At 40.2% G+C, this 27,652-nt stretch overlaps 1 protein-coding gene across 15 annotated transcripts in view; it reads right to left on the bottom strand.

The window, feature by feature from the left end:
* Rnf111 (ring finger protein 111) overlaps positions 1-27,652 on the bottom strand; it is a 66,415-nt gene that overhangs the window by 36,109 nt on the left and 2,654 nt on the right. For 8 of the 15 annotated variants that reach the window (XM_048331803.1, XM_048331802.1, XM_048331801.1 and 5 more), the window contains exons 1-2: positions 20,315-20,335; positions 1,810-2,705 (exon numbers count right to left, since the gene is read on the bottom strand). In XM_048331803.1, coding sequence (XP_048187760.1) covers positions 1,810-2,686 — 877 coding nt within the window. In that variant the 5' untranslated portion in view covers positions 2,687-2,705; positions 20,315-20,335. Of the gene's footprint in view, positions 1-1,809; positions 2,736-2,768; positions 2,833-20,314; positions 20,538-24,202; positions 24,540-24,936; positions 25,388-27,652 lie in introns of those variants that run through there. The other 7 variants (XM_048331794.1, XM_048331798.1, XM_048331793.1 and 4 more) reach the window with 6 other exon arrangements.

The raw sequence follows: 27,652 nt of genomic DNA on the forward strand, positions 1-27,652 counted from the left end.
GTTCGATTCCTCAACACCACATATATGGAAAACGGCCAGAAGGGGCGCTGTGGCTCTGGTGGCAGAGTGCTAGCCTTGAGCAAAAAGAAGCCAGGGACAGTGCTCAGGCCCTGAGTCCAAGCCCCAGGACTGGCCAAAAAAAAAACAAAAAACAAAAAACAGAGTAAGCCAGGCTCCAATGGCTCACAGCTATAATCCTAGTTACTCAGGAGGCTGAGATTTGAGAATTGCAGTTCAAAACCATCCCAGGCAGTAAAGTTCCTGAGTTTCTTATCTCTAATCATCAAAAAGCTAGAAGTGGGGGCTGGGGATATAGCCTACTGGCAAGAGTGCCTGCCTCATATACATGAGGCCCTAGGTTCGATTCCCCAGCACCACATATACAGAAAACGGCCAGACGCGGCGCTGTGGTTCAAGTGGCAGAGTGCTAGCCTTGAGTGGGAAGAAGCCAGGGACAGTGCTCAGGCCCTGAGTCCAAGGCCCAGGACTGGCCAAAAAAAAAAAAAGCTGGAAGTGAAGCTGTGGCTTAAGTGACAGACCACTAGCCTTGAGCAAAAAAGCTAAGGGACATGGACCAGGCCCGGAGTTCAAGCTCCAGGACTGGAACAAAACAAACAATAACCAGAGCAAAAAGGGCTATAGATGTGGCTCAGCAATAGAGCCCTGCTCAGCAAGCATGAATCCCTGAGTTCAACCCCCCAGTACTATAAAAGTATACAAGGGCAGGGAATGTGGCTCAGCAGTAGAGTGCTTGCCTAGAACGCATGAAGCCCTGCGTTCAATTCCTTAGCACCACATAAACAGAAAAAGCCGGAAGTGGCGCTGTGGCTCAAGTGGAAGAGTGCTAGCCTTGAGCAAAAAGAAGCCAGAGGCAGTGCTCAGAGCCACTTCTGGCTTTTTCTATGTATGATGTACTGAGGATTCAAACTCAGGGTTTCATGCATGCTAGGCAAGCACTCTACCACTAAGACATATTCCCAGCCTGTAAATGGTTATTCTTATTAAAAAAAAAAAATACTGACATTGCCCCTGGGGATTTACCTGGGAACTAGAGTCATAGTTCAATACTGCAGATAATTCTGCATGTGAATTAAAAGTAAATTGTCACCCATTCACTGGTGGCTGATGCCTACCTACTCCAGGGAGCAAAGATCTAAGGATCACATTCCCAAGCCAGCCCAAGTAAGAAAGTCCAATTAACCACCAAAAAGCAGGAAGTAAAGGTATGACTCAAATGGTAGAGCACCAGCTTGAATAAAAAGCCAACACAAAAGAATGAGATGACACCCCAATACTGGCACACACACACACAAAAAAAAAAGGTCAACAGAACTTGATATTACTTCTAAATACAGCAAAAGCAATGGAGAATGGTGGCTCAGGCCTGTAATCTTAGCTACTTGAGAGTAGGAGATAAGGGCACTGCAGCCTGAGGTTAGCTTGGTCAAAAAAAACCTCACAAGACTCCATTCTCAACTAATGATAGGCTGTTATCCCAGCTACAGGGGAAGTACAATGGCTGGTGAGGTGGTAGGTACATGACTGTTATTTTCAAGGACACTGGGAAGAATAAGTAGAAAGATCCTCGCCCAGGCCAGCTTGGTAATAAAGTGAGATTCTACTTAAAATTAACAAATGAAAAAGGGGCTCAAGAGGTAGAACACACATGCAGCAAGCACTAGGCCCTGAGTTCAATTACCAGATTTTAAAAAAAAAAAGTATCTCTCAAATACACTAAGAAACAGATAAACAGGAAAGTAGGTACAAGTGCAATACAATGAATTTTATGTTGTATTTGAACCTTCTCACCTGAGGGAGCAGCTGGGTTGTTTTGGTGGTTTTCACTAGCAGAAACGAACAAGTCCTCTTCTCCGTCAGTTGATGAACTGGAAGAAGATTCACTGCTGAGGTCATTCTCACTGGAACTACTAGAACTGGGGAGCAATGCGTATTTTCTCCGGGCTAACACTTCCCGTTTTTTCCTCTGCATTAATATCCTCTCTTTTTGTTTCTGTGTCCTCTGTGAGGAATTACTTTTTACAAATCTTTTTCTGCATGCAAGCCTCCTTAATGAACTGCTGTGGAAACAAGGTCTTTTCATTAATAATCCCGATACGGTCTCTGTCTCAGTTCGAGGCCACTTTTGGGATCGTGCACTATGACTTCTAGTTTTTGTATTCAAAACAGGCTGGGAATGTCGTACTGAGACTTCTTTATCCTCATCTGAAGTTACAGTATCAGAATCTCCAAAATGCAGACTAGATGAAGGAGAGGACAGACAATCACTGAAAGACGAGTCATGATCTTCTTCACTTGCTGTTTCTAGGTGTTGCCTCAACCCTAGGATTCCCTGATTTTCTTTAACACAATTCTGCATATATGAGGGGCCAGCCTGCTGGCTTTTGCGTTTTTTCCTCACCACACTTTTCTCTCGTTCCTGCTGGTTCCCATTCATGTCCTTCTCTTGTTTCTGAGGATCATCACACAAATGAGAGAATTCATTCCCCACTTTACTATTTATCATCTCAACTCCTGAAGGAAAACTTTTCGCTGCCCCAATGGGCTGTGGGGGCAAGAGGATCCCTTTCAGACTCTCCTGTGTCTTTGGTGCATCAGAAGGAACCTCACTCTTCATATCCACGCTTGAGATACAGAGCTTGTTACATTCAGGAGTCCACTGACACATGAGAAACTTTAAGGCAGACCTAGAAGATACAATTAGATGTGTAAAATATTTTTAACATGCTTTATTATATTATTTAATTCATGACTAACAAAATTCCCCTAAGAATTTCCCTAGCCACTAACTCTAACCAATTAGGTATAAGGAGTCATTTATTGCTCTTACAAAGTTTATTTATTTATTATTATTATTTATTTTTTTTGCCAGTCCTGGGCTTTGGACTCAGGGCCTGAGCACTGTCCGTGGCTTCTTTTTGCTCAAGGCTAGCACTCTGCCACTTGGGCCACAGCACCACTTCTGGCCATTTTCTGTATATGTGGTGCTGGGGAATTGAACCCCAGCACCCAAAGTATTTTTCTCTAACACTTCTACTTATATCACCAGTCTGGAGAAATGTAGTAACTATCATAGCCTATAAACCTACCAGAAAACTTGTATTAACCTAAAGATGGTCTTGTATAACTTGCTAGCTTTGACAATACAACATACTTAATCAAAAAGCAAACTATTTCTTCAAAGCGTATTTTAATAAATCATACTTCAAAAGGTCACTACTGGTCTTTTGAATTAAATTCTACTACTGGTATATAACCAAACTGAAATCAGCACTATTCCTAACAGTCCAAGAAATGATAATAACCTATGTACCCATCAATTGATACAGAAAATGTGGTTTCTATGCCCACTGGACTAGCATTATTACAAAAAAGCATAGGGGCTGGGAATATGGCCTAGTGGCAAGAATGCTTGTCTCCTATACATGAAGTCCTGGGTTCAAATTCTCAGCACCACATATATATGGAAAAGGCCGAAGTGGCTCTGTGGCTCAAGTGGTAGAGTGCTAGCCTTGAGCAAAAAGAAGACAGGTACAGTGCTCAGGCCCTGAGTTCAAGGCCCAGGACTGGCAAAAAAAACAACAACAAAAAATAAATAAAAAAAGGCTGAAACCTTGCCACTTGTGACAATATAGAGAGAAATCGAATAAACCAGGCAGAAAGCCAAGTACAACATGAACCTAAAAGATGATCTCATAGACGATGAGAGTAGAATCATGGTAACTAGAACACAAGAAAAAATGGTACTGTCAATAAGTAGTTTTTATTTCTTTATATCATTTAAAAGAAAATTAATATATTTTAAAATACATTAAAAATTAAAAATAAAGTACAAAGAACTTCAACACATTTTTCCCTTAGTATATTTTAATGTGATATGTTACATTTTTTTTTTAATGCTTTTTGCAGTACTGGGATTTGAATGCAGGGACCTGTGCTTGCTAGGCAGGCTTTTTATCTAGGCAAATTTTTTCCTAGGCAAATCAGATAGTCTGTACATTTAGACGCTTGCTATAATAGACGGATTACTACAAGGAACTGATAAGATACAGCCTTTTTCTCTTATAGTTCTTCCTTGCACACTAGTGTACTCTTTAGAGAATCCGAACTGTCATAGACAGGAGGACACTACTGCATTTCAGTTTCAGAAAATTAGACACATGACTGTGAGTTGCTAGAGATCATTCAATTAATAAGCAACACAGCAGGAAACAAAATCAGACTTCCTAATCTAAGTGTATCAAAACCAATTGATCTTGAAACTTATGATTTGCCGAAAGAAGGAATGTGAGCTCAAACATCTATTTCAATGTAATCTCACAATGACAAGATGGTGAACAACAGAAAAGTAGTAAGATCAAGACTCAAATGGAATGTTCATCAGAAAGACAGTTAATGTGACAAATGTAAAGCAGTACTAGGGAAAGTGGTATGAAAATCGAAACTATGATAATATATTTTTGTTTTTGTCCCAAGGTTTCACTAATTTTCTCTGGCTGATCTCAAACTTCCAGACTCAGTAGGTCCTCTGCTTCAGATTGCTCAGGTGATGAGACCACAGCAGCGTGTCACCAACTGGCTTAACCTATTTTTTTAAATTCAAGTTTGTAATAGATATAACACACACATAGTCTCAGTTTATAGTTTAATGAACTTTCATACAGCAAACATTTATATAACTAGCACCCAGAAATCCTCTTCAGGTCACTACCATCAACCAAGAGTTGTCACCACTATCTTAACTTTAATAATGCATGTGATTTTCCCTTAATACTTTTAAGCCACTGCCTAGAGAGAAAATCATTATTTTTTATTATTTTTGTTGTTGTTGATGTGGTACTGAGGAATTGAACCAGGGCCTCATGCATGGTAGGTATGCACTCTACCACTAAGCCACAATCCCAGCCTGAAAATCATTACTTTTATATAGCAAGATTTTCCTTCTCCATAAAGGAGTTAATACAGGGAGGGGAGGGGGGAATGAGGGAGGAGGTAACAAACAGTACAAGAAATGTATCCAACACCTAAAGTATGAAACTGTTATCCTCTCTGTACATCAGTTTGACAATAAATTTTTTTTTCCAGTGCAAAGTCTCGCTTATTGAGGTAGATCCTTCTATTAAATAAGGCACAGGAGCCAATCAGGTCAAAGATCGGCAGGAAGGGGAGAGGTGTATGTGCACCTATCTAGGGACTGTAAGGGGCGGCCGGAGCTGTCCGTCAAGGGTGGAGGGCAGAGGGACCAATCCTAAGAGGCGGCCTTATTTTACGTCACAGCCCACAGGACCGCCTCCGGGTTCATCATCAGGCGCCATCTTGGCCACACGTGATCCCAAGGCTGGGAGGTGGGGCCAGCTAGAACTGCCTTTCCGGCGTAATAGCCACACGTGACCCCGATGACAATAAAAATTTTTTTAAAAAGGAGTTAATACATAATGTTACAATTTTACTATGTAAGTAATTATATTATCAAATGAGGAATAGCCTCCCCTACAAAAAGCTATGAAAACACCTATCTTTTATCATCATCATTATTATTATTTACAAAGACAGGTGGTACGGTATTCCAAATCAGCCACCCAGCCCTGTGTAGCATTGACAGCAGATTTTGGATAGGAAATAACTACTGCTCCTGTCCTACTGCAACTGAATCATAGCTTTTTTTTTTTTTGGCCAGTCCTGGGGCTTGGACTCAGGGCCTGAGCACTGTCCCTGGCTTCTTTTTGCTCAAGGCTAGCACTCTGTCACTTGAGCCACAGCGCCACTTCTGGCCATTTTCTATATATGTGGTGCTGGGGAATTGAACCCAGGACCTCATGTATACGAAGCAAGCACTCTTACCACTAGGCCCTATCCCCAGCCCCTGAATCATAGGTTTCTAATAATCCCTTTAATATACTTGCATGTACTCTTTAAGAATCTGTATCAGATCATATTACACTCCTACTTAAAAACCGTTCAGTGGTTTAGAAATGGTTAATAAAATTAAAATCTCAAGCACTGATCTGTTATACACTGGGGAATTATGTATGATTCAGGGAATTGTTATAGGAAAATCATCCAGTTTTTTCCTACTCCCAAACTACTACTGGGAATTTTGCAAGTAAACATATTTATTGGGTTAAAAACTTCAGTAATAATGAATTAAAAAACTGAGCACATATATGTTCCAGGATTTGTATGTGTGTACATGTTTCCCCATTGCTTGTGACATGAAGAGGAAAGAAAATCTATTATTAAAGGAGAACAGCTAAGTAGTACTTCAAATCACCAAAGGCTACATTAAATACTACAATTATCTAAGTGGGAATTAAGACAAAACACTAGAATTAAGTCACTTGTTCTTAATACCAGCTAGTTACCTTTGGTCCCAACTTTCAGTTTGGTGTTGAACCACAGGAAATCATCCTATTGGAAGCATAGGCCAAATCTATTTATCTAATATGCTAGAGTGTCTGTGTCTCCGGTCAAAATGTGACTATTAGTCACATTAGTCTCTGTTATGTGTCTTAACTGGTAAAGTGCCTGTGTCTAGCATGCATGAGGCCCTGAGTTAAAACTCCACTACCATTAAAAAATAAATCAGGTTCATAGAAACAAACAACACATGTTTTCTCTCATATGTGGGTATTAAATCTAAAATTATAAACATATATGAAAACATTAATTTTTTAAAGTAACATGATGGCTATTGCTAAATCAAGAAGAAAGCTGAGAAGAAACCAAACCTGTTTATTCCTTGATCTTGGATTTAGCCTCCACTAGAGAAAAAGTTTAAGTCAACCTGGACTATGAACTGATACACAGTGCAACACTTTCTGAGTATGCTACAATGTTCCAAGTATTATAAATAGAGAGATGAGAAAAACAAAGCATTTCTTAAGAAGTCACAGTCTAGTGGCCAGGGAAACAAATCAGTTACAGTGTAATACAGTGTTATGATAAATATACACATTTTGAAAGAAGGAGTAGAACCTTATGTAGTTCTGAAGATGGGAATATACCAGGAAAGGTTAAGAAAGAATAAAAGGAAAGAGTGAAGCTAGGAATGTGGCTTAGTGGTAGTGCTTGCCTAGTATGCATGAAGCCCTGGGTTCAATTCCTCAGTACCACATAAACAGAAAAAGCCAGAAGTAGTGCTGTGGCTCAAGTGACAGCGTGCTAGCCTTGAGCAAAAGAAGCTCAGGGACAGCATGCAGGCCCTAAGTTCAGGCCCCAGGACTGACAAAAAAGAAAAAAAGGGGGGGGGGGGGGAAGAAGGGAACTTGACTGCCCTATTTTCTGTGGGTAGAGCTGCTTCAATGAACCATATATTTAGTGGTGAAATATAACTAAAAATCTACATAACAAGTTACCGGAAAGGATGAAAGGGAAAATGGGATTTGACAGTTTATTCTTCAAAGGCGTCATTCAAACTCCAACAACTATTGGTCTAGAATGATTATTGTTGAGAATAAAAGGATAAATCAAATGACTTTGTAAGATACATTTCATCACATGAAAACCAGACAGAAATTCACTGAATTACAAAAGTTCCTGGGAATTTGTTCCAACTTAATGACCGAAGGGAGGACCGAGGACCTACTAGGTGTGAAGCACTACACTCTACTTTCGTCTCCAATGTAGACTACCTCTCCCAGCAGGCAGCACTCTCAACTTCATTTATGTTATAACACACTTGAAAGTTAAAAACAGATGTGGAATTCAGCTGTCTTCTATTCAGCTTGACAGCAAAGAAATCTACAAAACACAAAATAATGCAGGTTCTCTGTGGTTTGGGTTTTAGAAAATATCACATTAAATATTTGTTTCTATGAAGAGCTTTTACAATGGCCCATAATTTAATTTCAAAATTAATTATATTTTCTTAGAAAATGAAACAGAGTATGGATCAATCCTAAAAGACAGCTACAAATGTATAAACAACCATCAGCACTGAGGTTTACGATTAAGAATTAGCCTGCAACATGTACTGCAAAGTGATTTTGGCTGTGATTTCATGTGAGGACATAAAGAGAATTTTTTTGTTTTGTTTTGTTTTGCCAGTCCTGGGCCTTGGACTCAGGGCCTGAGCACTGTCCCTGGCTTCTTTTTGCTCAAGGCTAGCACTCTGCCACTTGAGCCACAGCGCCACTTCTGGCCATTTTCTGTATATGTGGTGCTGGGGAATCGAACCCAGGGCCTCATGTATATGAGGCAGGCACTCTTGGCACTAGGCCATATCCCCAGCCCCATTTATCTTCAAAATGACTCAGTGCTGAAAAGGGGCTGAACAACTTAATTGAGGACCTGAAAATAATCATAAAATCTTATAATTAACAAAATTACTTAAAAGTAAAAACTTTAATAAAGCCCTTATATATAAGCCTTATATGTTATACTTTAGCAAAGCACCTTACATACAAAAAAAGAACAGAAAAGCTAGCTGGGCACCTAGGGTTCATCCCTGCAATCCTAGCTACTCAGGTCAAAGGATCAAGGTCTGAAGCTAGTCTAGGCAGAAAAGTTCTTGAGACTCCACCTCTAATCGGCCAGAAAAGGCCAGGCTGGAGCCGTGGGTCTGGGGATACAGAACCCGCCAAGCAAGCTGGAAGCGTTAAGTTCACACCCAATTCCAAAACACAAAAACCTAGGGAAGAAGTGTTGGTTTACCTTTAGTTTCTGTTGCTGTTTTTCACTAATTTGCCCAGTGTCAAATCACTAGGCTAATATCCTGAGACATTCAACCACAAATGCTACAAGTTCTAATGTTGGTATAGTTATATATCAAAGACATGTGACCTTACTAGATTTCTTTCTCAGACTCAAATATTAAGTTTTTCTTCTTTATTGGTCAAAATCTAAAGATTTTCCATAAACATAAACACTTTTATGGAAGTAAAGTGGAATAAGAGTAGGTTTTTTTGGGGGGGTTGTTTGTTTTGGGTTTTTATTTTGCCCATCCTAGGGCTTGAATTCAGGGCCTGGGCACTGTCCCTCAGCCTCTCTTTGTTCAAGGCTAGTGGCTCTACCACTATAGACACAGCACTATTTCTGGGTTTTTTTCTGAGTAGTTTACTGGAGATAAGAGTCTCATGGCCTTTCATGCTCAGGATGGCTTCAAATGGTGATCCTCAGATCTCCGCCTATTCAGTAGCTAGGATTACAGACTGAGCCACTGGTGTGGAGCATAAAATGAGTTTTATTAACATATTCCTTCAAAGAGACACACATAGTATCTATCACAATCACTCTGTAGTTACATGTAGTATCATATTAATATGATAGTATATTTGCAACATACTATGTATTCTAATGTCATAACGATTATTCTCTAGTTATAATATTCTTCAATCATAATATGAACAAAGATATCCTTCTTTGATAACAGTAATATGTATGATAATAGTACCACAATGTCTTAAGCAGGGGTGAGGGGTATTTAAACTAAGGTACTTGCACATGCTAATAAGCAAGCTACATCTCCAACACTTTTGATTAATTTTTTTAATTTTGAGACAATTTCCTAAATTGTTGTAGCTGACCTCAAGTTTGTGAACGATGTCCTGTCTTAGCCTCCAGACTAGCTGAGATTACAGGCATGTACCACTACTCCTAGCACCTATATTATATATGCAACAATAGTCAATCTTTCTCTCTCTCTCTGGTCGGGTGTAGGGCTTGAACTCAGGGCCTGGGTGCTGTTCCTGAGCTCTTTTGCTCAAGGATAGCAGCACTCAACACTTTGAGCCACAGTTCTACTTCTTAGTATTTCTTGAAGGCAGACTGTGGTAAAAGTTTAAAATGCATGGTGTAAACTATAAAACAAAAGAAAAAACTACAACTAATATTAGCCCAGAGGAAGACAGCAAAAATGTGGTAGAAGATGTTGGCTAAAGTGAGTCCTCCCATGGCATGTCTATGACATGAAATTTCTTTCTCATCCATATTCTTTTCTAATAAACTTTCCTACTACTTTTACTTTAAAAAAAATAAAAAGAGGGCTGGGGATATGGTCTAGTGGCAAGAGAGCTTGCCTCTTATACATGAGGCCCTGGGTTCAATTCCCCAGCACCACATATACAGAAAACGGCCAGAAGTGGCGCTGTGGCTCAAGTGGCAGAGTGCTAGCCTTGAGCAAAAGGAAGCCAGGGACAGTGTCAGGCCCTGAGTTCAAGGCCCAGGACTGGCCAAATAAATAAATAAATAAATAAAAATAAATAAATAATAAAAAAATAAAAAGATGAGCCAACAGTGGAAATAAAAATGCAAAGAAGTGAATAATAAATAAACCCTCAATCCAAAGAGGTAGAAAATAGAAGAAACAGGCAAGTAGAAAACAAATAGCAAGCTGAGAGATTTAAAATGCACTGGAGGAAGACTGAGTGTTATTAGATAATATACTAGAAGGCTAGAGATGCAGCTTAGTGTTTTTTAAAAAAACTTGTCTAGTATACACAAGGTCCTAGATTTGATACTCAGCAAGGCAGGAAAAAAATTCAGAGATTCCAGAAATAGCTGTACATACCATCACATGATTTTCAATAGGAGTGCCACATAACTGAAAAGGAATAACCTTTTGAACAAACAGAGATCAAACAACTGGAGAGCAATATGGAAAGATATGAATCTCAATCCTTACCTCCCAGCAGACACAAAATAGCCTGAAATGGATCACAGACCTAAACCTACAACTGAAAAGCTTCCAGAAGAAAAATTCATGTGATTATATCATGAGCAAACAACAGGCCAGAAAAAAAGCACTAACCAATTATTTTTAACTGATTTAACTAGACTATCAAAATCATCCTTCAAGAGCTCAAGTGGTTAAGTGCCTACCTAGCAAGATAAGGCCCAGTGTTCAATCTCCAGTACTTAAAAAATAAGAAGAAGAAGAAGAAACTGAAAGACAAGCAAGTTAAACATAGAAAAATTACATTATATGTAATTTGGAAGTGTCTACATATACACACACTTCTCTTTTTTTTTTTTTTCTTTTTGGCCAGTCCTGGGCCTTGGACTCAGGGCCTGAGCACTGTCCCTGGCTTCCTTTTGCTCAAGGCTAGCACTCTGCCACTTGAGCCACAGGCCACTCCTGGCCGTTTTCTGTATATGTGGTGCTGGGGAATCAAACCCAGCGCCTCATGTATACAAGGCAAGCTCTCTTGCCACTAGGCCATATCCCCAGCCCACATATACACACACTTCTATAATGTGAAAACTCATTTTTTCATTAAGATAATCCCATAAAAAAGTAAGATTTTAACAGACATTGCTCAAAACATACAAATGGTGAGTAGATACAAACAAAAATGTTCAGAACCTCTCTATTATTGGAGGAAGACAAAGTTAATTAATAATAAGCTACAAATAAACATCCAATAAAAGGCTAAAGGTAAAAAGATGCAAACTTATTCTGCCCAGATGTAGCAATTAGAACTCCACAAACATGCATGGACAACATCTAATAATAAACTTAAGTTATACATACAGTACTAACTCCATGTACATCATTTCTGAAAACACACACAAAGATATGAATTGAATGCCCACAGCATCTCCCAAGAGTGACTAGAGGATGACATGTGGATTCAAAGGGTAGCAGTCAAGCAACACTTGGAAAGAGCTGATACATGTAACAATGTGGATCAATCTCAAAAGCATCATACTTCCACATGGAAAGTGGATACAGAGCCTGGGGTGGCGCATGACTGTAATCCTAGCTACTTAGGAGGCTGAGATCTGAGGATCCTGGTTCAAAGTCAGCCAAGGCAGGAAAAGTCCATGAGACTCATCTCCAATTAACCACCAGAAAATCGAAGTGGTGCTATGGCTCAAGTGGTAGAATTCTAGCCTTGAACACAGGCTTAGGGACAATGCCCAGGCCGACTTCAAGCCCCAAAATGGGGAAGGAGTGAGGGAGGGAGGGAAATAAAACTGGAAATATTCACCCCAATGGGTTGTTCCCAACCAAACAACACAATGTATATGCAAGGTATCAGCCGTTATCACTGTGAGGTTTTTGTTTTGTTTTATTTTGGCTTGGTTTTTTTTTTTTTTTTGTCAGTCATGGGACTTGAACTCAGGGCCTGGGCACTGTCCCTGAGCGCTTTTGCTCAAGGCTAGCACTATACCACTTCGAGCCACAGCACCACTTTGGGTTTTTGAGTAGATAGTTGGAGAGAAGAGACTCATAGGAACTTTCTGCCTGATTGGCTTCAAATCATGATCCTCTGATCTCAGCCTCCTGAGTAGCTAAAATTACAGGTGTCAGCCACACTGGCACCTGGCCACTGTGCCTTTTAAAGTTGAAGATTGGCTTTCTTTTTGTGGGGTATGGGTGTTCAAGATTTCAATTCTCTAGCTACACATAACTTAATCTAGTGTCTTATTAATGCTCACATCCCTCTTTGAAGATAAAACCAAAACTCTAGAGTTAACACCTGAAGCAAAAATTGGAATGGCAAAATAAACAAAAATAAAACTGGAAACTAAATTAGAAAACACAAATCTAATTTGAGAACCAATACTGCCTAAGGAAACAATTTTCTCCTTGAAGTCTAAACACTTTCAATACTTTTTTTCTCCTTTATATGACTTAGGATCAGTGACAACATGTAACCTAGACAATATTACTTAACAAATATATTCTAAAGAGAACATAAAGTGTTAAGAGGAAATCAAGAAGAACTTCTGACACTTAATGAATGAAAATAAACATCTAGATAAACATCATAAAGTGAAAAATCATCTGAGCCATAGAGATTATGCTTGCCATTCTATTGACTGTATGCCTAGAATGAACACAAATGGAAGATGAATGCTTGCTGTTTTCTAGCTGGCCTGACTTTTCCTGTCTCTGTTTGTAGCATCTTGCTGTCTGTCAGATTCTGAAGGTGACATATGTTTATCTTCCTGCATCATGGACCATGAATAAGCCTACTGCTTCACCTGGTGTTTAACAAGAAAAACGTGATTGGTTCCAACACTAAAGGGAAAACAAGAGTTGTTGAACTACAAGACATTCTATGTTTCTAGGGGCTAGAAATATGGCCTAGTGGTAAAGTGCTCACCTTGCATACATGCCTGGGTTTGATTCCTCAACATCAAATACATAGAAAAGGCTGGAAGTGGTGCTGTGGCTCAAGTGGCAGAGTGCTAGCCTTGAGCAAAAAGAAGCCAGGAACAGTGCTCAGGTCCCGAGTTCAAGCCCCAGGACTGGCAAAAAGCAAAACAAGACATTCTATGTCTCTATTTTTTTTTTTTTTACATATTATAGGCAACTTTACAGGTTTCCACAGTTATTTTTGAGCTAACTGCCATTTTTGCCTCCCTTGGATTCATGTAATGAGATAGTGAAGAAAAGTTCTTACAGCAAGAACGCAAAGTTGCAAGCTGTTGAGCAATTCTGGAATACTACTTGGGAAAAACAAAGCTGTTTTATCCTGTATGCTAACATCAGCACCTTTATTTAACGTTCTTGTTTGTTTTGTTGCTACCATTCACTGCTCAAAAGAGATGGTTAAGAAGAGACTAAGCATATGGTAAAAACTTCTAATCCCAGTTCTTTAAAGTTCAAGGCCATATACCATAACTCAAAAAACAAACAACAATGATAGCTGAGACATTATCCTTTCCTGGGGATTCCATATTCTACATGAAAAGTGCTAATCCTAGTACTCATCTGGATTCCTATACATATATTTATTCTACACATTTACACATTATTTGTTTTGAGTCATTAGAATGTTGGTTTCAGTGTATACAGATTTTAAGTTCTTCCCATGGGGGATAATCAGAAAAAGAGACAACTGCCAGGTGCCTATAACTCAGGCCTGTAATTCTAGCTAGGCTGGAGGGTGAGATCTGAGGATAGAGGTTCAATGCCAGCCTGGGCAGAAAAGTCCGTGAGACTCTTATCTCCAATTAACCACAAGAAAATCGCAAGTAGTGCTGTGGCTCAAAGTGGTAGAGCAGTACCCTTGAGCTGAAGAGCTCAGGAACAGCATGCCCATGCCCAGAGTTCAAGCCCCATAACCGACATACACACACACAAAAAAGAAACGAAAAAGACAACTAAGGATCAGTAAAGATGAAACAGCACATACACTAAAATTAGAATGACACAGAGAAGAATAGTGTGGCTCCTGTACAGGGGTGACACACAAGTTCATTAAGCAACCCATGTGAAGAAGAGAAAGAAACAAAAAAGGAAGAAGAAATAATATTTCACAATCCCAGGTACAAAGAAGTAGGAAGAGCAAGTTCCAGGTCAGCCCCAGGCAAAAACATTGAGACCTGATCTGAAAAATAAACTAAAGCAAAAAGAGGTGACGTGAAGCTCAAGTGATAGAGGGCTTACCTAGTAAGCATGAGGCCTTGATTTCAAACTCTAGTACGCCCCCTCCAAAAAAAAAGGAAAGGAAAAGAAGTCTTGCTAATCCAGGATTATTAGGTCATCCAATCGTTCCACGCATCAGAGATCAAAACAGGACCAAGAAAAGTCACCTAGATAAGAGAAATTAACTTTATAGACTACTAATATTTGGAAATACAGAATATTTCTGATAGTACATTATGTACCATTTATTCTTCTTAAGTATTTGTGAAAGCACTGTCTTAGGCACTGCCATCAGAGAAAAATCTTTGCTCTCATAGAAATGTCATGCAAATGAAAAACACGTAATCCAAGATTGTAATTTTGGAGACAAATATATATTATAAAGGAAATAAATGATAAGAGTTAATAATCAACATGTGACTCTAAGAAAGTAAAAACTACATGAGAAGGAACTAGCCACACAAGTAAGTGAAGTCACAATTCTGAAGAAGAGTAATTTTTTTTTTTTTTGGCCAGTCCTGGGGCTTGGACTCAGGGCCTGAGCACTGTCCCTGGCTTCTTTTTGCTCAAGGCTAGCACTCTACCACTTGGGTCACAGCGCCACTTCTGGCCATTTTCTGTATAATATGGTGCTGGGGAATTGAACCCAGGGCTGCATGTATAGGAGGTAAGCACTATTGTCACTAGGCCATATCCCCAGCCCCAAGAAGAGTAATTTTGACAGAAGAAAAAGGGAACAAAGAACTGAAAGAAGGTTGATGACACAAAAGAGGATCAGAAATGGTCTAAGGCCAAATCAGATAAGGCCTACTAAAAACAAAACCAAGAAAACACCTCATCTCAACTAGGTAATGGTGGCTCAAACCTGTTTTCTTAGCTACATGGGAGGCTGAGACTGGGAGGATCATGGCTTGAGGCCAACTGGGCAAAAAAGTTTGTGAGACTCCTCAGCTCACAGCTGGACATACAGGTACACATGCCTCTAATCCCAAGGTACACAGGAGGCTGAGAGCAGAAGGATCAGAGTACCCAAGAAGTCCAGGTACAGACTCCAAATCCACCAAGGAAAGTTGGAGAAGTATGCACTTGTGATAGTGACAGCAATGGGAAGACTAAAGTAGACAAATTACAGCTAAGGCATGTACCTAGGCAGGAACTGAGACTCCATCCTAAAAATAATCAGTGAAAAACTGGACTAGAGACATGGCTCCATGCTATCTCACCAGTCTAGCAAGCATGAAGTTGGGTTCAAACTCCAGTGCCAAATAATGATCATGATGATGACAGCCTGGCACCAGTGGCTCACACCTGTAATCCTAGCTACTCAGGAGAATTGTGGTTCAAAAGCCAGCCCAGGCAGGAAAGTCTCTAAGACTCTTACCTCCAATTAACCACCAGAAAACTAGAAGTGGTGCTCAGGGATAGAGCCCAAGCCCAGAGTTCAAGCCCCATGACCAACCAAAAGTAATAATAAATAATAATAGTAATAATAATAAACCACCTCTCCAGGGAATTGAGGTTAACAGAAGTTGAGAGACTGGCCTGAGGTCTAATACCAAAAGCCTAGATGTAATTTTCTGGCCTCTGACACTCCCTACCCCTCCCTTCTTTCTACTCCCCCCATCTCCATCCTTTATCTCATCTCTAGCTCTTAATTGCATAGACAGTTATGAGAGCTCTAACCACAGCTTCAGCTTCTATGATTTCATTTTCTCATAAGATTGTTATTCACCTGAAATACCTTGTATTTAGTTACATATATAGATATAGTAAATATAAAATGCCTCCAACAGTAGGAAAGTGCTAATGCTCTATAAAATGTAGCAACTGGCCAGATGCCCGTGGCTCACTCCTGTAATCCTAGCTACTCAAGAGGCTGAGATATGAAGGTCACAGTTTGAAGCTGGGTTGAAAAGTCCCCATGAGACTCTTATCTCGAATTAGGCTCCAGAAAACCAGAAATGGCACTGGGGCTCAAAGTGGTAGAGCTCTGTCCTTGAGCAAAATAGACCAGGCCATGAGACCAAGCCCCACCACAGGAATCCTCCTCCAAAAAATAGCAACTGTTATAGGATAATGTACCAAATACTGCAAGACAGTTGACTAAGCAGGAGAAATCACCCAGTAGTTTAAGAGCTGATTCCTAAAAACATGACTTCCTTATGTAGAGAACGAGCATAAGGCACAGCAAAGGAATGATAGGACGATACCAACTATGTTCAATTCCTTTTAAAAATGATTTCATAGAAAATAGAATCAGATTCATGATAATAAGCTTTATATGTATTCTCTAATAAACTTTACATGATCTTATATGTTCGATAAGCATACTATTCTGTATCAAAGAATGCAGTTACATTAAGGTTTTGTGAAAGGAAAAATTACCAAACGTATAATAACTGTTCACATCTTAAATATAATTTTACCTCTGCAATTAGGACTGAAGTCTAGCTCCATGATAGTAATATAACTTAATCCTGATAACAGTCGTGATTATCAAGAGCAAAAAATTTTAAAAATCACATTTTTATTAAATATGGTAAATTACACACATATCTTTATCTCAAAATGCTTCCAATTCCTATGAAGCTGGCAGCAATTTTTTTAAAAATCCACAACAGTAGGTAATAAATGGCAGCAAACAGGCTGGGATGCAGCTCTGTGAGAACCCTTACAAGTGCAACATCCTAGGTTCCAGCCCTAGAACCAAAAGGAGGAGGAGAAGCAGGAGGAGGGGGAGAGGGAGGGGGAGGGGGAGAAGATGATGATGATGAAATGGCAACAAACATCCTATCATTTGACTAATAAGAACTCCAAAAGATGAGAATTAAGAGAAATCAATGGGCACAAAGCTGTTAAAGATAATGTAAGAATATTTTCTAGAACTGGAGGAAATCATAGCCTTGCTACCTTTGTCCTCCAAAACCATTCTCCTCTCAGCTCACACCAATCTGGCCACAGCACCTCCTGGCTACTCCTGCAGCAAGAACTGCTGTTACCTGAGGCATGCCACTGCTGGTGCCCCCACATACCCACAGGCTCACCCATTTCCTTTAGGTCTGACTCAAATGTTTCCTTCTCCATGAAACCTTCACTGACCACTTTGGATTTTAAAAGTCAACTGTCTTCTTTCTCCAGTTCAATTATTTCCATAATTACCACCTACAAATCTTGTACGCTTTCCCACTAGAGCAGAGACTGTTTGGGGCATGGTTTCGGTCCCCAAAACTTAGAACATCTGGTGGGTATTCACTAAAGATTTACTGAGTTATTTTAGTAATTTTAAAACTGCAATGAGGCTGGCTGTGTAACTTAATGGGACTACGCTCGCCTGTGCCTATCATATACAACCCCAGATTCACTACCCATACCACAAACATGAACATGCCCACGCACAAACTGCAATGGAACTACAATGTGGCATATGAGATAAAGGGGGGCAGTTCGAGCACATCTGCCAGAAGTTAGAAGATAAGAGCTTACAAGTGGTTAATTCTCTGGAGAAGCAATTCTCAGACTTGGCTTGTGAAGACTGTAACTCTTGTTTTTGAAGTATTGGAGTTTGGAATCAGGGCCTCCTGCTTGCTAGGCAGGTACTCTACTGTTTGAGTCACACCTCCAGCCCCCCCAACTTTGACACTCTTAAACAGAAATAACAAAACTATACATTTATCTTCAATTAAAGATTTCCTTTAAGTCTGATTTTATAGATGAAAGCTGGCTTCTATTGCTTCTGTTCTGAGCTTATTGTGACAAGTTGTTCTGACTAAATCATAAGAAAACCCAGCTTTGTAAATTATTTGAGAAAGAAAGCAGCACATTGGTTGATCAAGATGCTTTGTTAAATGGCAACTCCTCGGGGATGGGAATATGGCCTAGTGGCAAGAGTGCTTGCCTCCTATACATGAAGCCCTGGGTTTGATTCCTCAGCACCACATATATAGAAAACAGCCAGAAGTGGCGCTGTGACTCAAGTGCAGAGTGCTAGCCTTGAGCAAAAAGAAGCCAGGGACAGTGCTCAGGCCCTGAGTCCACACCCCAGGACTGGCAACAAAAACTAACAAACAAATGGCAACTTCTCTGTACAACAACTTAAAAAAGGGAAATAAAAAATAGCATTTTAAATAACTTCCTCAGATAAGTGTGGTTATTATTTACATTTGGCACTACCCCAAAACTTGACAAGAGTAGCTTTATAAAGGACAGTTGAAATGTGAAATCTGAAACTATTATCAGTGAAACTTTTCATATTATTTAAACAAAAATCTATTACTATATTTTTCATTTTCCAAAGATTTCTCGGTGCATAACTTTGTAATATCATGCATTAGTCAACTGAAAAACACTCAATTATGCAATATTCTCCAATACCAACACATTTCACAATCAGCAGTGTGTGCGTGCGTGCGTGCGTGCGTGTGTGTGTGTGTGTGTGTCTGTCTGTCTCCAGATGCTGTGGCATACATTTCTTAATACAATTTACTTGGCAACTTGAGTCAGGAAGATCACATCTAAAGCCACACTGGGTAACTTAATGAGATTTCATCTCAAAACATGTAGTAAAAGCTACTGGAGGACTGGGAATGTGGATTAGTGGTAGAATGCTTGCTTGCCTAACATGCACAAAGCCCTGGGTTTGATTCCTCAGCACCATGTAAACAGAAAAAAGCCAGAAGTGGACTTGTGGCTCAAGGGGTAGACTGCTAGCCTTGAGCAAAAAGAAGCCAGGGGCAGTGCTCAGGCCCTGAGTCCAAGCCCCAGGACTGGCAAAAACAAAAACAAAAAAACAAAAGTAAAATCTGCTGGGGGCACAGTTGAGTGGTAGAGTACTTGCCTAACATGTGACACCCTGGGGTCAATCACTAGTACTACAAAAATAAATTTTAAAAATAAAATAAAAATGTGTAGCTGGGGGCTGGGAATATGGCCTAGTGGTAAAGTACTCGCCTCGTATAAATGAAGCCCTGGGTTCGATTCCTCAGCACCACATATATAGAAAAAGCCAGAAGTGGTGCTACGGCTCAAGTGGCAAAGTCCTAGCTAGCCTTGAGCAAAACAAAAAAAAGCCAGGGACAGTGCTCAGGCACTGAGTTCAAGCCCCAGGACTGGCAAAAAAAATTTTTTTTTTTTAATGTGTAGCTGGCACCAGTGGCTCACACCTATAATCCTAGCTACTTAGGAAGCTGAAAATTGTGATTTGAAGCCAGGAACGACAGACAAATCTGCAAGAGATTAAACCCCAAATAACCAGCAAAATACAAGTGGAGGCCTGGCTTAAGCAGCAGAGAACCAACCTTAGAGAAAAAGCTGAGAGCCAGAGGTCAGGAGGTCAAGTTCCTGTATGGGTACTAAATATATACATATATATATATATATATATATAGTTGTGTATATATATCAGCACAATCTCATCAGAAAAGCTCTGAGATACAATCAAGTTCAAAGTCTTGCAATTTTGAACATTTTGCTTGAAAACTCAAATTCTCTCTTGGCAATAAGATTGTATCAGTTGTTTTCCTTGAAGTGACAGGCTCACTTCATATATTTGAAAAAATATACAAATACCCAAGTTTTCTTTCAAGTAAAAACAACATTCCCCCAAAAAGTGACTTGTTTTTGAGTTATCACAACTAAGTCACCGACGTCCTGGAGTATTACTCTGGTGTACAGAAGCACCTTAAAGCAAACATCCTCCTTGTTATATCACAAACAGTATTTATAACAATGTCTTTTTTTTTTTTTTTGGCCAGTCCTGGGCCTTGGACTCAGGGCCTGAGCACTGTCCCTGGCTTCTTTTTGCTCAAGGCTAGCACTCTGCCACTTGAGCCACAGCGCCGCTTCTGGCCGTTTTCTGTATATGTGGTGCTGGGGAATTGAACCCAGGGCCTCATGTATATGAGGCAGGCACTCTTGCCACTAGGCCATATCCCCAGCCCACTATGACAATGTCTTTAAGGGACAAGATTACAAATTTACCTTTTACTGCTTATAAACAAGTTTTCTGTTGTTTTTTTCTTTTGATAGAACTGGGGACTCAACCCAAGCCTTAGTAAGAAGTCTACTCCTTGAACTATGCCTTCAATCCTTTGGTTTGTATTTTGTTTTTGAAATAGGGGCTTACTATAGCTTTGGTCCCAAACTTGTGATCGTTCTGCCTTCTCCTCCTTAGTTGCTGAGATCAAGTCATAAGCCACCACACCTGGGGATAAGGGGTATTCTCAAGTGAAACTGACTTTTTTTTTCAATAGTGCATGTATAGTAATAAAAAATTTAATGATTATTAGTGCAGGGCTGCCACTTTCTTGGTCCAAACCACAGCTGTTTTAGCACAACCAGTGCAAATGTTGACATTTGTTACATGGCAAAGAACAACTTGGTATTATTATGAAAGTTTCAACTTAGCGGACATCCCATACCCAAAGACCTCCTCAAGAGTCCACACACCACACTTTAAGAGCTGCTGTTTTCTGGACATACATAACAAAATAACAAGAGGAACTCTACCACCAAAAGAAGAACTGGGTAGTTAAAAAAAAAAAGTTGACCAGAGCTTTATTTCCCCCTGTACATTTTTTTTGTATTTTGTGAACTTGGTATCATTTTTATTGCTTAAAAAAAATTAAAAAAGGCTAGGCAAAGATACTCAGGAGGCTGAGATCAGAGAATCACAGTTTGATGCCAGCCCAGGCAGAAATGTCCCTGAGACTCATCTCCAAATTACCATCAAAAAGCTGGAAGTGGAGCTATAGCTCAAATGGTAGTGTTAGCACTGACCCAAAATAGCTCAGGAATGGTTCCTGGACCCTGTTTTCAAGGCCAGGGCTGGCACACACAAAAACAAACAAAACAAACAAATGGGGGTGGGGCGGGGAGAGGAGGAGGAAAGAGAAATCTAAACTGACATCAAAAGTAAGTAAGAGTTGGGAGCTGGGAGCTGATGCCTGTAATCCCTACTACTCAGGAGCTACTCAGGAGGCTGAGATCTGAGGATTGTGGTTCAAAGCCACCCTGGAGACTCTAATAAACTACTCAGAAAAGGCTACAAGTGGCACTGTGGCTCAAGTGGTAGAGAGCTATCCTTGAGCAAAAGAAGCTCAGGGATAGTGCCCAAGCTCTGAGTTCAAGCACTATGATCAACCAAACAAACAAACAAATAAAAAAAAAAAAAGGAGAAATGGATGCCGGTGGCTCATGCTTGTAATCCTACCTACTAAGGAGGCTGATATCTGAGGATCGCTGTTTGAAGCCAGTCATGGTAGGACTAGCACCAAAAAAATAAAGTAGTGGAAGGACTAGGGGCATAGTTCATGTAATAGAGTACTTGCCTCATAATGGATGGATTTCAATCTCCAGTACCAAAAGAAAAAAATAAAGTAGAAATGCAAATATTCTATTAAGAAACACAAACACAGGAGGGAGAGTGTGTAGCTAAGTGGTACAATGTGCTTAGCATGCACGAGGATCCTGTGTTCAATGTAAAATGCCCAAAAAGAAAAAAAAATTTTTTTTGAAAGTGACTTATGAAAACAACAAACAAGGCCAGGCACCAATGGCTCACACTTGTAAGAGGAGACTGAGGTCTGAGGATCCAAGATACTGTTTCAAAGCCGGCCCAGGCAAACAAATCCAACAGTGGAGGTTTGGCTAAAGTGGTAGAGCAGCAGCTTTGGGTGGAGAAAGCTAAGCAAGAGCATGAGGCCCTGAGTTCAAGCCTCAGTATCAGCACAATAAAGATAAATAAATCCATGAACAGATAGAATTTGTTTCAAAAATAAATTCAAAATACTGTTCAGGTTTAAAATATAAAAAACAAATATCCATGCATTAGTGAGAGAATAACCATAAAATACACCAAAATGTAACAGCCACTTCCTGTAATGATGCGCTGATAAATTTCTATCATATATGAAGTTTTGTAAGTTTTTTAAATCCATTTAAAAAGCTAGCTAAAAATCAGTAATACTTCAGGACAATTTGAGAGGTAGATAAAGGAGAATCATAGTTCAAGGCCAATCAGCACAAAAAATTAGCAAACAATCAACAAGCTGGGTATGGTGGTATGTGCCAGCTATTTCAGCTACTCAGGAGGTATAAACAGGAAGGCTGAGGTCCAGCCTCGCTTGGGCAAAAATACAAGATCCTCAGATCCTAGATAAAAAATAAATAGAGCAAAAGAGCTAGGGGTGGCTCAAGTGGTAAAGCAATTGACGGGCAACTATAAAGTCCATGAATTTAAACCCCAGTATTGCCAAAAACAAAAGTAATCCTCTCTTTCATGGCAGAAAATCTGATGACTTTAATAGCAACCTTTCAGTGCTAAACTTTAGTTGTTTTTGTTTTCAAAATTTAACTGCTTACGTTTAATAAAGGTAAAATAATTATTTTTCTATTTCATAAGACCACAAGACTATATCAGAACCTACCTCAATAGTTATTTGAAAAATGGCAGATAAAATAGGTACTTTAAGATAAATAAATGTGGAGCCCAAAAGCATCTACCATCTTTCTCAGCCGTTCTTCAGTCTTCATCTTTAAAAACCATGGACATTTTCCTAAATAATCATAAAGCCACTAGGATCTCTATCAACAATATAAGATCTCTTACAGGGTTTTAAAAACGACTTTCTAGCTGGGTGCTGGTGGCTCACACCCGTAATCCTAGCTACTCAGGAGACTTGAGATCTGAGGAGTGCAGTTCAAAGCCAGCCCAGGCAGGAAAGTCCATGAGACTCTTATCTCCAATTAACCACCAGAAAACTGAAAGTGGCATTGTGGCTCAAGTGGTAGAGTGCTAGCCTTGAGCTGAAGAGCTCAGGGACAACACCTACACCCAGAGTTCAAGCCCCATAACCAAAAAAAAAGCAACCAGGTGTGGTAGCTTATGAATCCCAGGTCTCTAGAGGCAGGAGAATCCAGAATTCAATGCCACCCTAGGATACACAGCCAAGGCCTTTCAAAAAAAACTTCCTGCCTAGAATGTACAAGGCTCTGGGTTCAATCTAAAACAATAAATATGTGATTTTTTTTTTAAGGCTTCCTAAAGATTTTGAACAAGTGGTTTCTTTTTTGTTTTTTATTACAGATCCTGGGGCTTGAACTAAGGGCCTGGGCACTGTCTCTGAGCTTCTTTTGCTCAAGGCTAGAACTCTACCATTTGAGCCATAGCGCCACTTTCAGCCTTTTCTATTTATATGGTACTGAGGAATCGAACCCAGGGCTTCATGCATGCTAGGCAAGCACTCTACCCCTAAGCCACATTCCCAGCCCCAATTGGCTTCTCTGAATCTGAATTTAAACAAGGCCAACTTGAATTAGGTTTTTACACATAATATATTCTTACTATGTTTAAATCACCTATGAGCAATTATGACAAGCCTAAGACATAAATCAAAAACTGATTTACATGCATATATTCTCAGAATAAGACCCAAGCTAATGTATCTCTAGGACTCTTCCTCCCTGGTCATCATGGCTGATTCTTCCTACTAACTGGGACCACCAGTCAACTATTACCTCTAAAAGATGGCTAGATCTAGCCAGGCACCAAGTAGCTCCCGCCTGTAATCCTATCTACTCAGGAGGCTGAGATCTGAGGATCTCAGTTCAAAGCCAGCCTGGGCAGGAAAATCCATAAGACTCGTATCTCCAATTAACCACCAGAAAACTGGAAGTGGTGCTGTGGTTCAAGTGGTAGAGCCCCAGCTTTGAGCTGAAAAGCTCAGGGGCAACAACCAGGCCCAGAGTTCAAGACTATCAACAACAACAACAAAAAAAATGATGGCTAGACCTAACCATTCGATCCACAACAGAATTTCATTTCCATTCATCATCCATCACAGGTCTTATTTTCTTCAGAGCACTTACCACTAACTGAAACTACTCTGTCCATTATGTTTCCACCGAACAGCACACCCACTCCACGAAGGCAGAAGGCCTTCTACATAGACCAGCGGCAATGCCTAGAACATGAGACATTTATTATTTAGTGAGTAAATAATGTAGTTCTTGTATTTAAAATCTAAGTTTAGCTAAGTTTTTTTGGCCTTATTTATAGCTTGCTCCTCATCTAAAGGTAATTTTTGACTACCTATAAAAACATGCGACAAATTCCCAAGAGTTTGTAGTGGCCCAAGCCTGTAATCGCTACCTAATCAGGAGTCTGAGATCTGAGGATTGCATTTCAATGCCAGGCCAAGCAGTTAAGTCCATGAGATTTATTTCCAATTAACCACGAGAAAACCAGAAGTGGTGCTGTGGCTCAAAGTGGTAGACACTAGCCTTGAGCAAAAGAGCTGGGAGGGGAGGAGGGACAGTGCCAAGGCTCGGAGTTCAAGCCTCATGACTGAGTTTTTATTTTTTTATTGTCAAACTGATATACAGAGAGGTTACAGTTTCATACATTAGACATTGGATACATTTCTTGTACTGTTTGTTACCTCCTCCCTCATTCCCCCCTCCCCCCATGACTGAGTTTTAAAAAAGAAGAATCTGTGGAATGTAAGTTTAATAAAGACCAAATATTCAAATTCAGAATACTCCAAGTAACAATGACAGATTTCTGAAAGAAAAATTATGCAGGATGATTTAAAGAACATTACCAAGTTGGGTACAGTAGCTCAAACCCTTTAATCCCAACTATTCAGGCAGACCAAAAGTGAAGAAACCTCAACAAACAAGGTGGATGTGGTAGGTCACCTTGTAATCCCCAGCTGTGTAGGGAAGATAATCTTAATCCAAAGTTGGCCCAAGAAAAAAGTAGGCGACTCTATTTTCCAAGAGTCATTTCAGTAGACCCCTCGAAAGATAAATGAAGTAAAAAGAGCTGAAGATTTGGCTTACATTTGAGTTGCTTGACTAGCAAGTGCAAGACCCTGACTTCAAACTACAGTCACTACTACCACCAAAAAAAAAGAACATTACCAGGAGTTTAATTAACAGGAAAGCATTACAAGTTTAATTTTTATACCATTTGAGGGGTATAAAACCTTGAATTTTTTTTTGGGGGGGGGTATCCTGGGGCTTGAGCTCAGGGCCTGGGCATGGTCCCCAAGCTCTTTATTTTCTTTCTTTCTTTTTTTTTTGCCAGTCCTGGGCCTTGGACTCAGGGCCTGGGCACTGTCCCTGGCTTCTTTTTGCTCAAGGCTAGCACTCTACCACTTGAGCCACAGCGCCACTTCTGGCCATTTTCTATATATGGGGTGCTGGGGAATCGAACCCAGGGCCTTCATGTATACAAGGTAAGCACTCTTGCCACTAGGTCATATTCCCAGCCCCCCTTCTTTATTTTCTTTTTTCTTTTTTTTTTTTTCTTTTTGGCCAGTCCTGGGGCTTGGACTCAGGGCCTGAGCACTGTCCCTGGCTCTTTTTGCTCAAGGCTAGCACTCTGCCACTTAAGCCACAGCGCCACTTCTGGCCGTTTTCTGTATATGTGGTGCTGGGGAATCGAACCTGGGGCCTCATGTATAAGAGGCAGGCACTCTTGCCACTAGGCCATATCCCCAGCCCCTCTTCTTTATTTTCTCAAGGCTAGTATTCTACCACATCTCCACTTCTGGCTTTTTGGTAGTTAGGTGGAGATAAGAGTCTCACAGAATTTCCTGCCCAGGTTAGCTCCAAACGGCAATCCTCAGATCTCAACTTCCTCAATAGCTAGGATTACAGACATGGACCACCAGCGCCCAGCTTCTGAATATCTACAATGAACAGTTGTATTGCCCGGAATAACGCATATAGATTTATCATAAGTTCATATATATGCATATGAATGTTTATAAGCACCATTTATATTTACATACAGTGAAATTTGCACCCTTCCTGGAGATGTGACCATGACAAACACAACAATAAACAGCTACCAAAATACCTAAGTCAAAACACAACATAGAGCTGGGAATGTGGCTTAGCAGTAGAGTGCTTGCCTAGCAAGCATGAAGCCCTGGGTTCGATTCCTCAGCACTACAGAAAAAGCCAGAAGTGGCACTATGGCTCAAGTAGTAGAGTGCTCGCCTTGAGCAAAAGGAAGCCAAGGACAGTGTTCTCAAGCCCTGAGTTCAAGCCTAAAGACTGGCAAAACAAGAAACAAGAAAAAAACACCTAACATGTTAAGTTTGGGACCTAAAGTAAAAAAGTTATGGATCCTACACATTTTTTAACAATTGAGAAAGCTATGAAGTTCTCAGAGGATTAGTAAGAAACTCAGATGTGGTGTATAGCAAAGCTAGATCTAAAACCTAGATCTCCTGTCTCTAGCTCTTGACTTTGTATGTGTGCACACATGTGCACACCAATCCTGGGCCTTGAATTCAGGGTGTGTCGCTGTCCCTGAGCTTTTCTGCTCAAGGCTAGAGGCTCTACCATTTGAGCCACAGTTTTGGGGCAGTTAAGTGGAAATAAAAGAGTCTCATGAACATTCTTGTCTAGGCTAGCTTCACACTACAATCCTCTGATATCAGCCTCCGGAGTCACTAGGATTTGCACACAGGAGCTACTAGCACCTGGTTTCTATACTCCTTTGAGAGAAAATGTCCCCCACAGAATGTTAATGTTAAGTTACGGCATATTTAAGTGATCATTTTTAGTACTATCACTTTCCTTCCTATTAAGTCCTAGGTTACTGATGTGATAGAGGGAAAATCAAAATGGGCACAAATAATTATTGGTAATTTGTGGTACCCACAGAAACCTAGGACAGGGCCGGGAATATGCCTTAGTGGTAGAGTGCTTGCCTTGCATACATGATGCCCTAGGTTCAATTCCTCAGCACCACAAAAACAAAAAAAGCCAGAAGGGACACTGTGGCTCAAGTGCTAGAGTACTAGCCTTGAGCAAAATGAAGCCAGGGACAGTGTCCAGGCCCTGAGTCCAAGCCCCAGGAATGGCAAAGAAAAAGAGAGAGAGAGAGAGAGGAAAGAAGGAAAGAAAGAGAGAAAGAGAGAAAGAGAGAAAGAGAGAAAGAGAGAAAGAAAGAAAGAAAGAAAGAAAGAAAGAAAGAAAGAAAGAAAGAAAGAAAGAAAGAAAGAAAGAAAGAAAGAAGCTAGGACAACTGTTACTGAAAATTTGTGGGATGTAAAAAAAAGACACACAAAAGGAAGAAGACATTCAAGCATAATTCTGGGCTGGGAATATGGCCTAGTGGTAAAGTGTTCACCTTGTATACATACATGAAGCCCTGGGTTTGATTCCCCAGCACCACATATATAGAAAACGACCAGAAGTGGCGCTGTGGCTCAAGTGGCAGAGTGCTAGCCTTGAGCAAAAAGAATCCAGGGACAGTGCTCAGGCCCTGAGTTCAAGCCCCAGAACTGGCAACAAAAA

Source organism: Perognathus longimembris, chromosome 23, assembly GCF_023159225.1.
Source record: "Perognathus longimembris pacificus isolate PPM17 chromosome 23, ASM2315922v1, whole genome shotgun sequence".
Classification (NCBI taxonomy): Eukaryota; Metazoa; Chordata; class Mammalia; order Rodentia; family Heteromyidae; genus Perognathus; species Perognathus longimembris.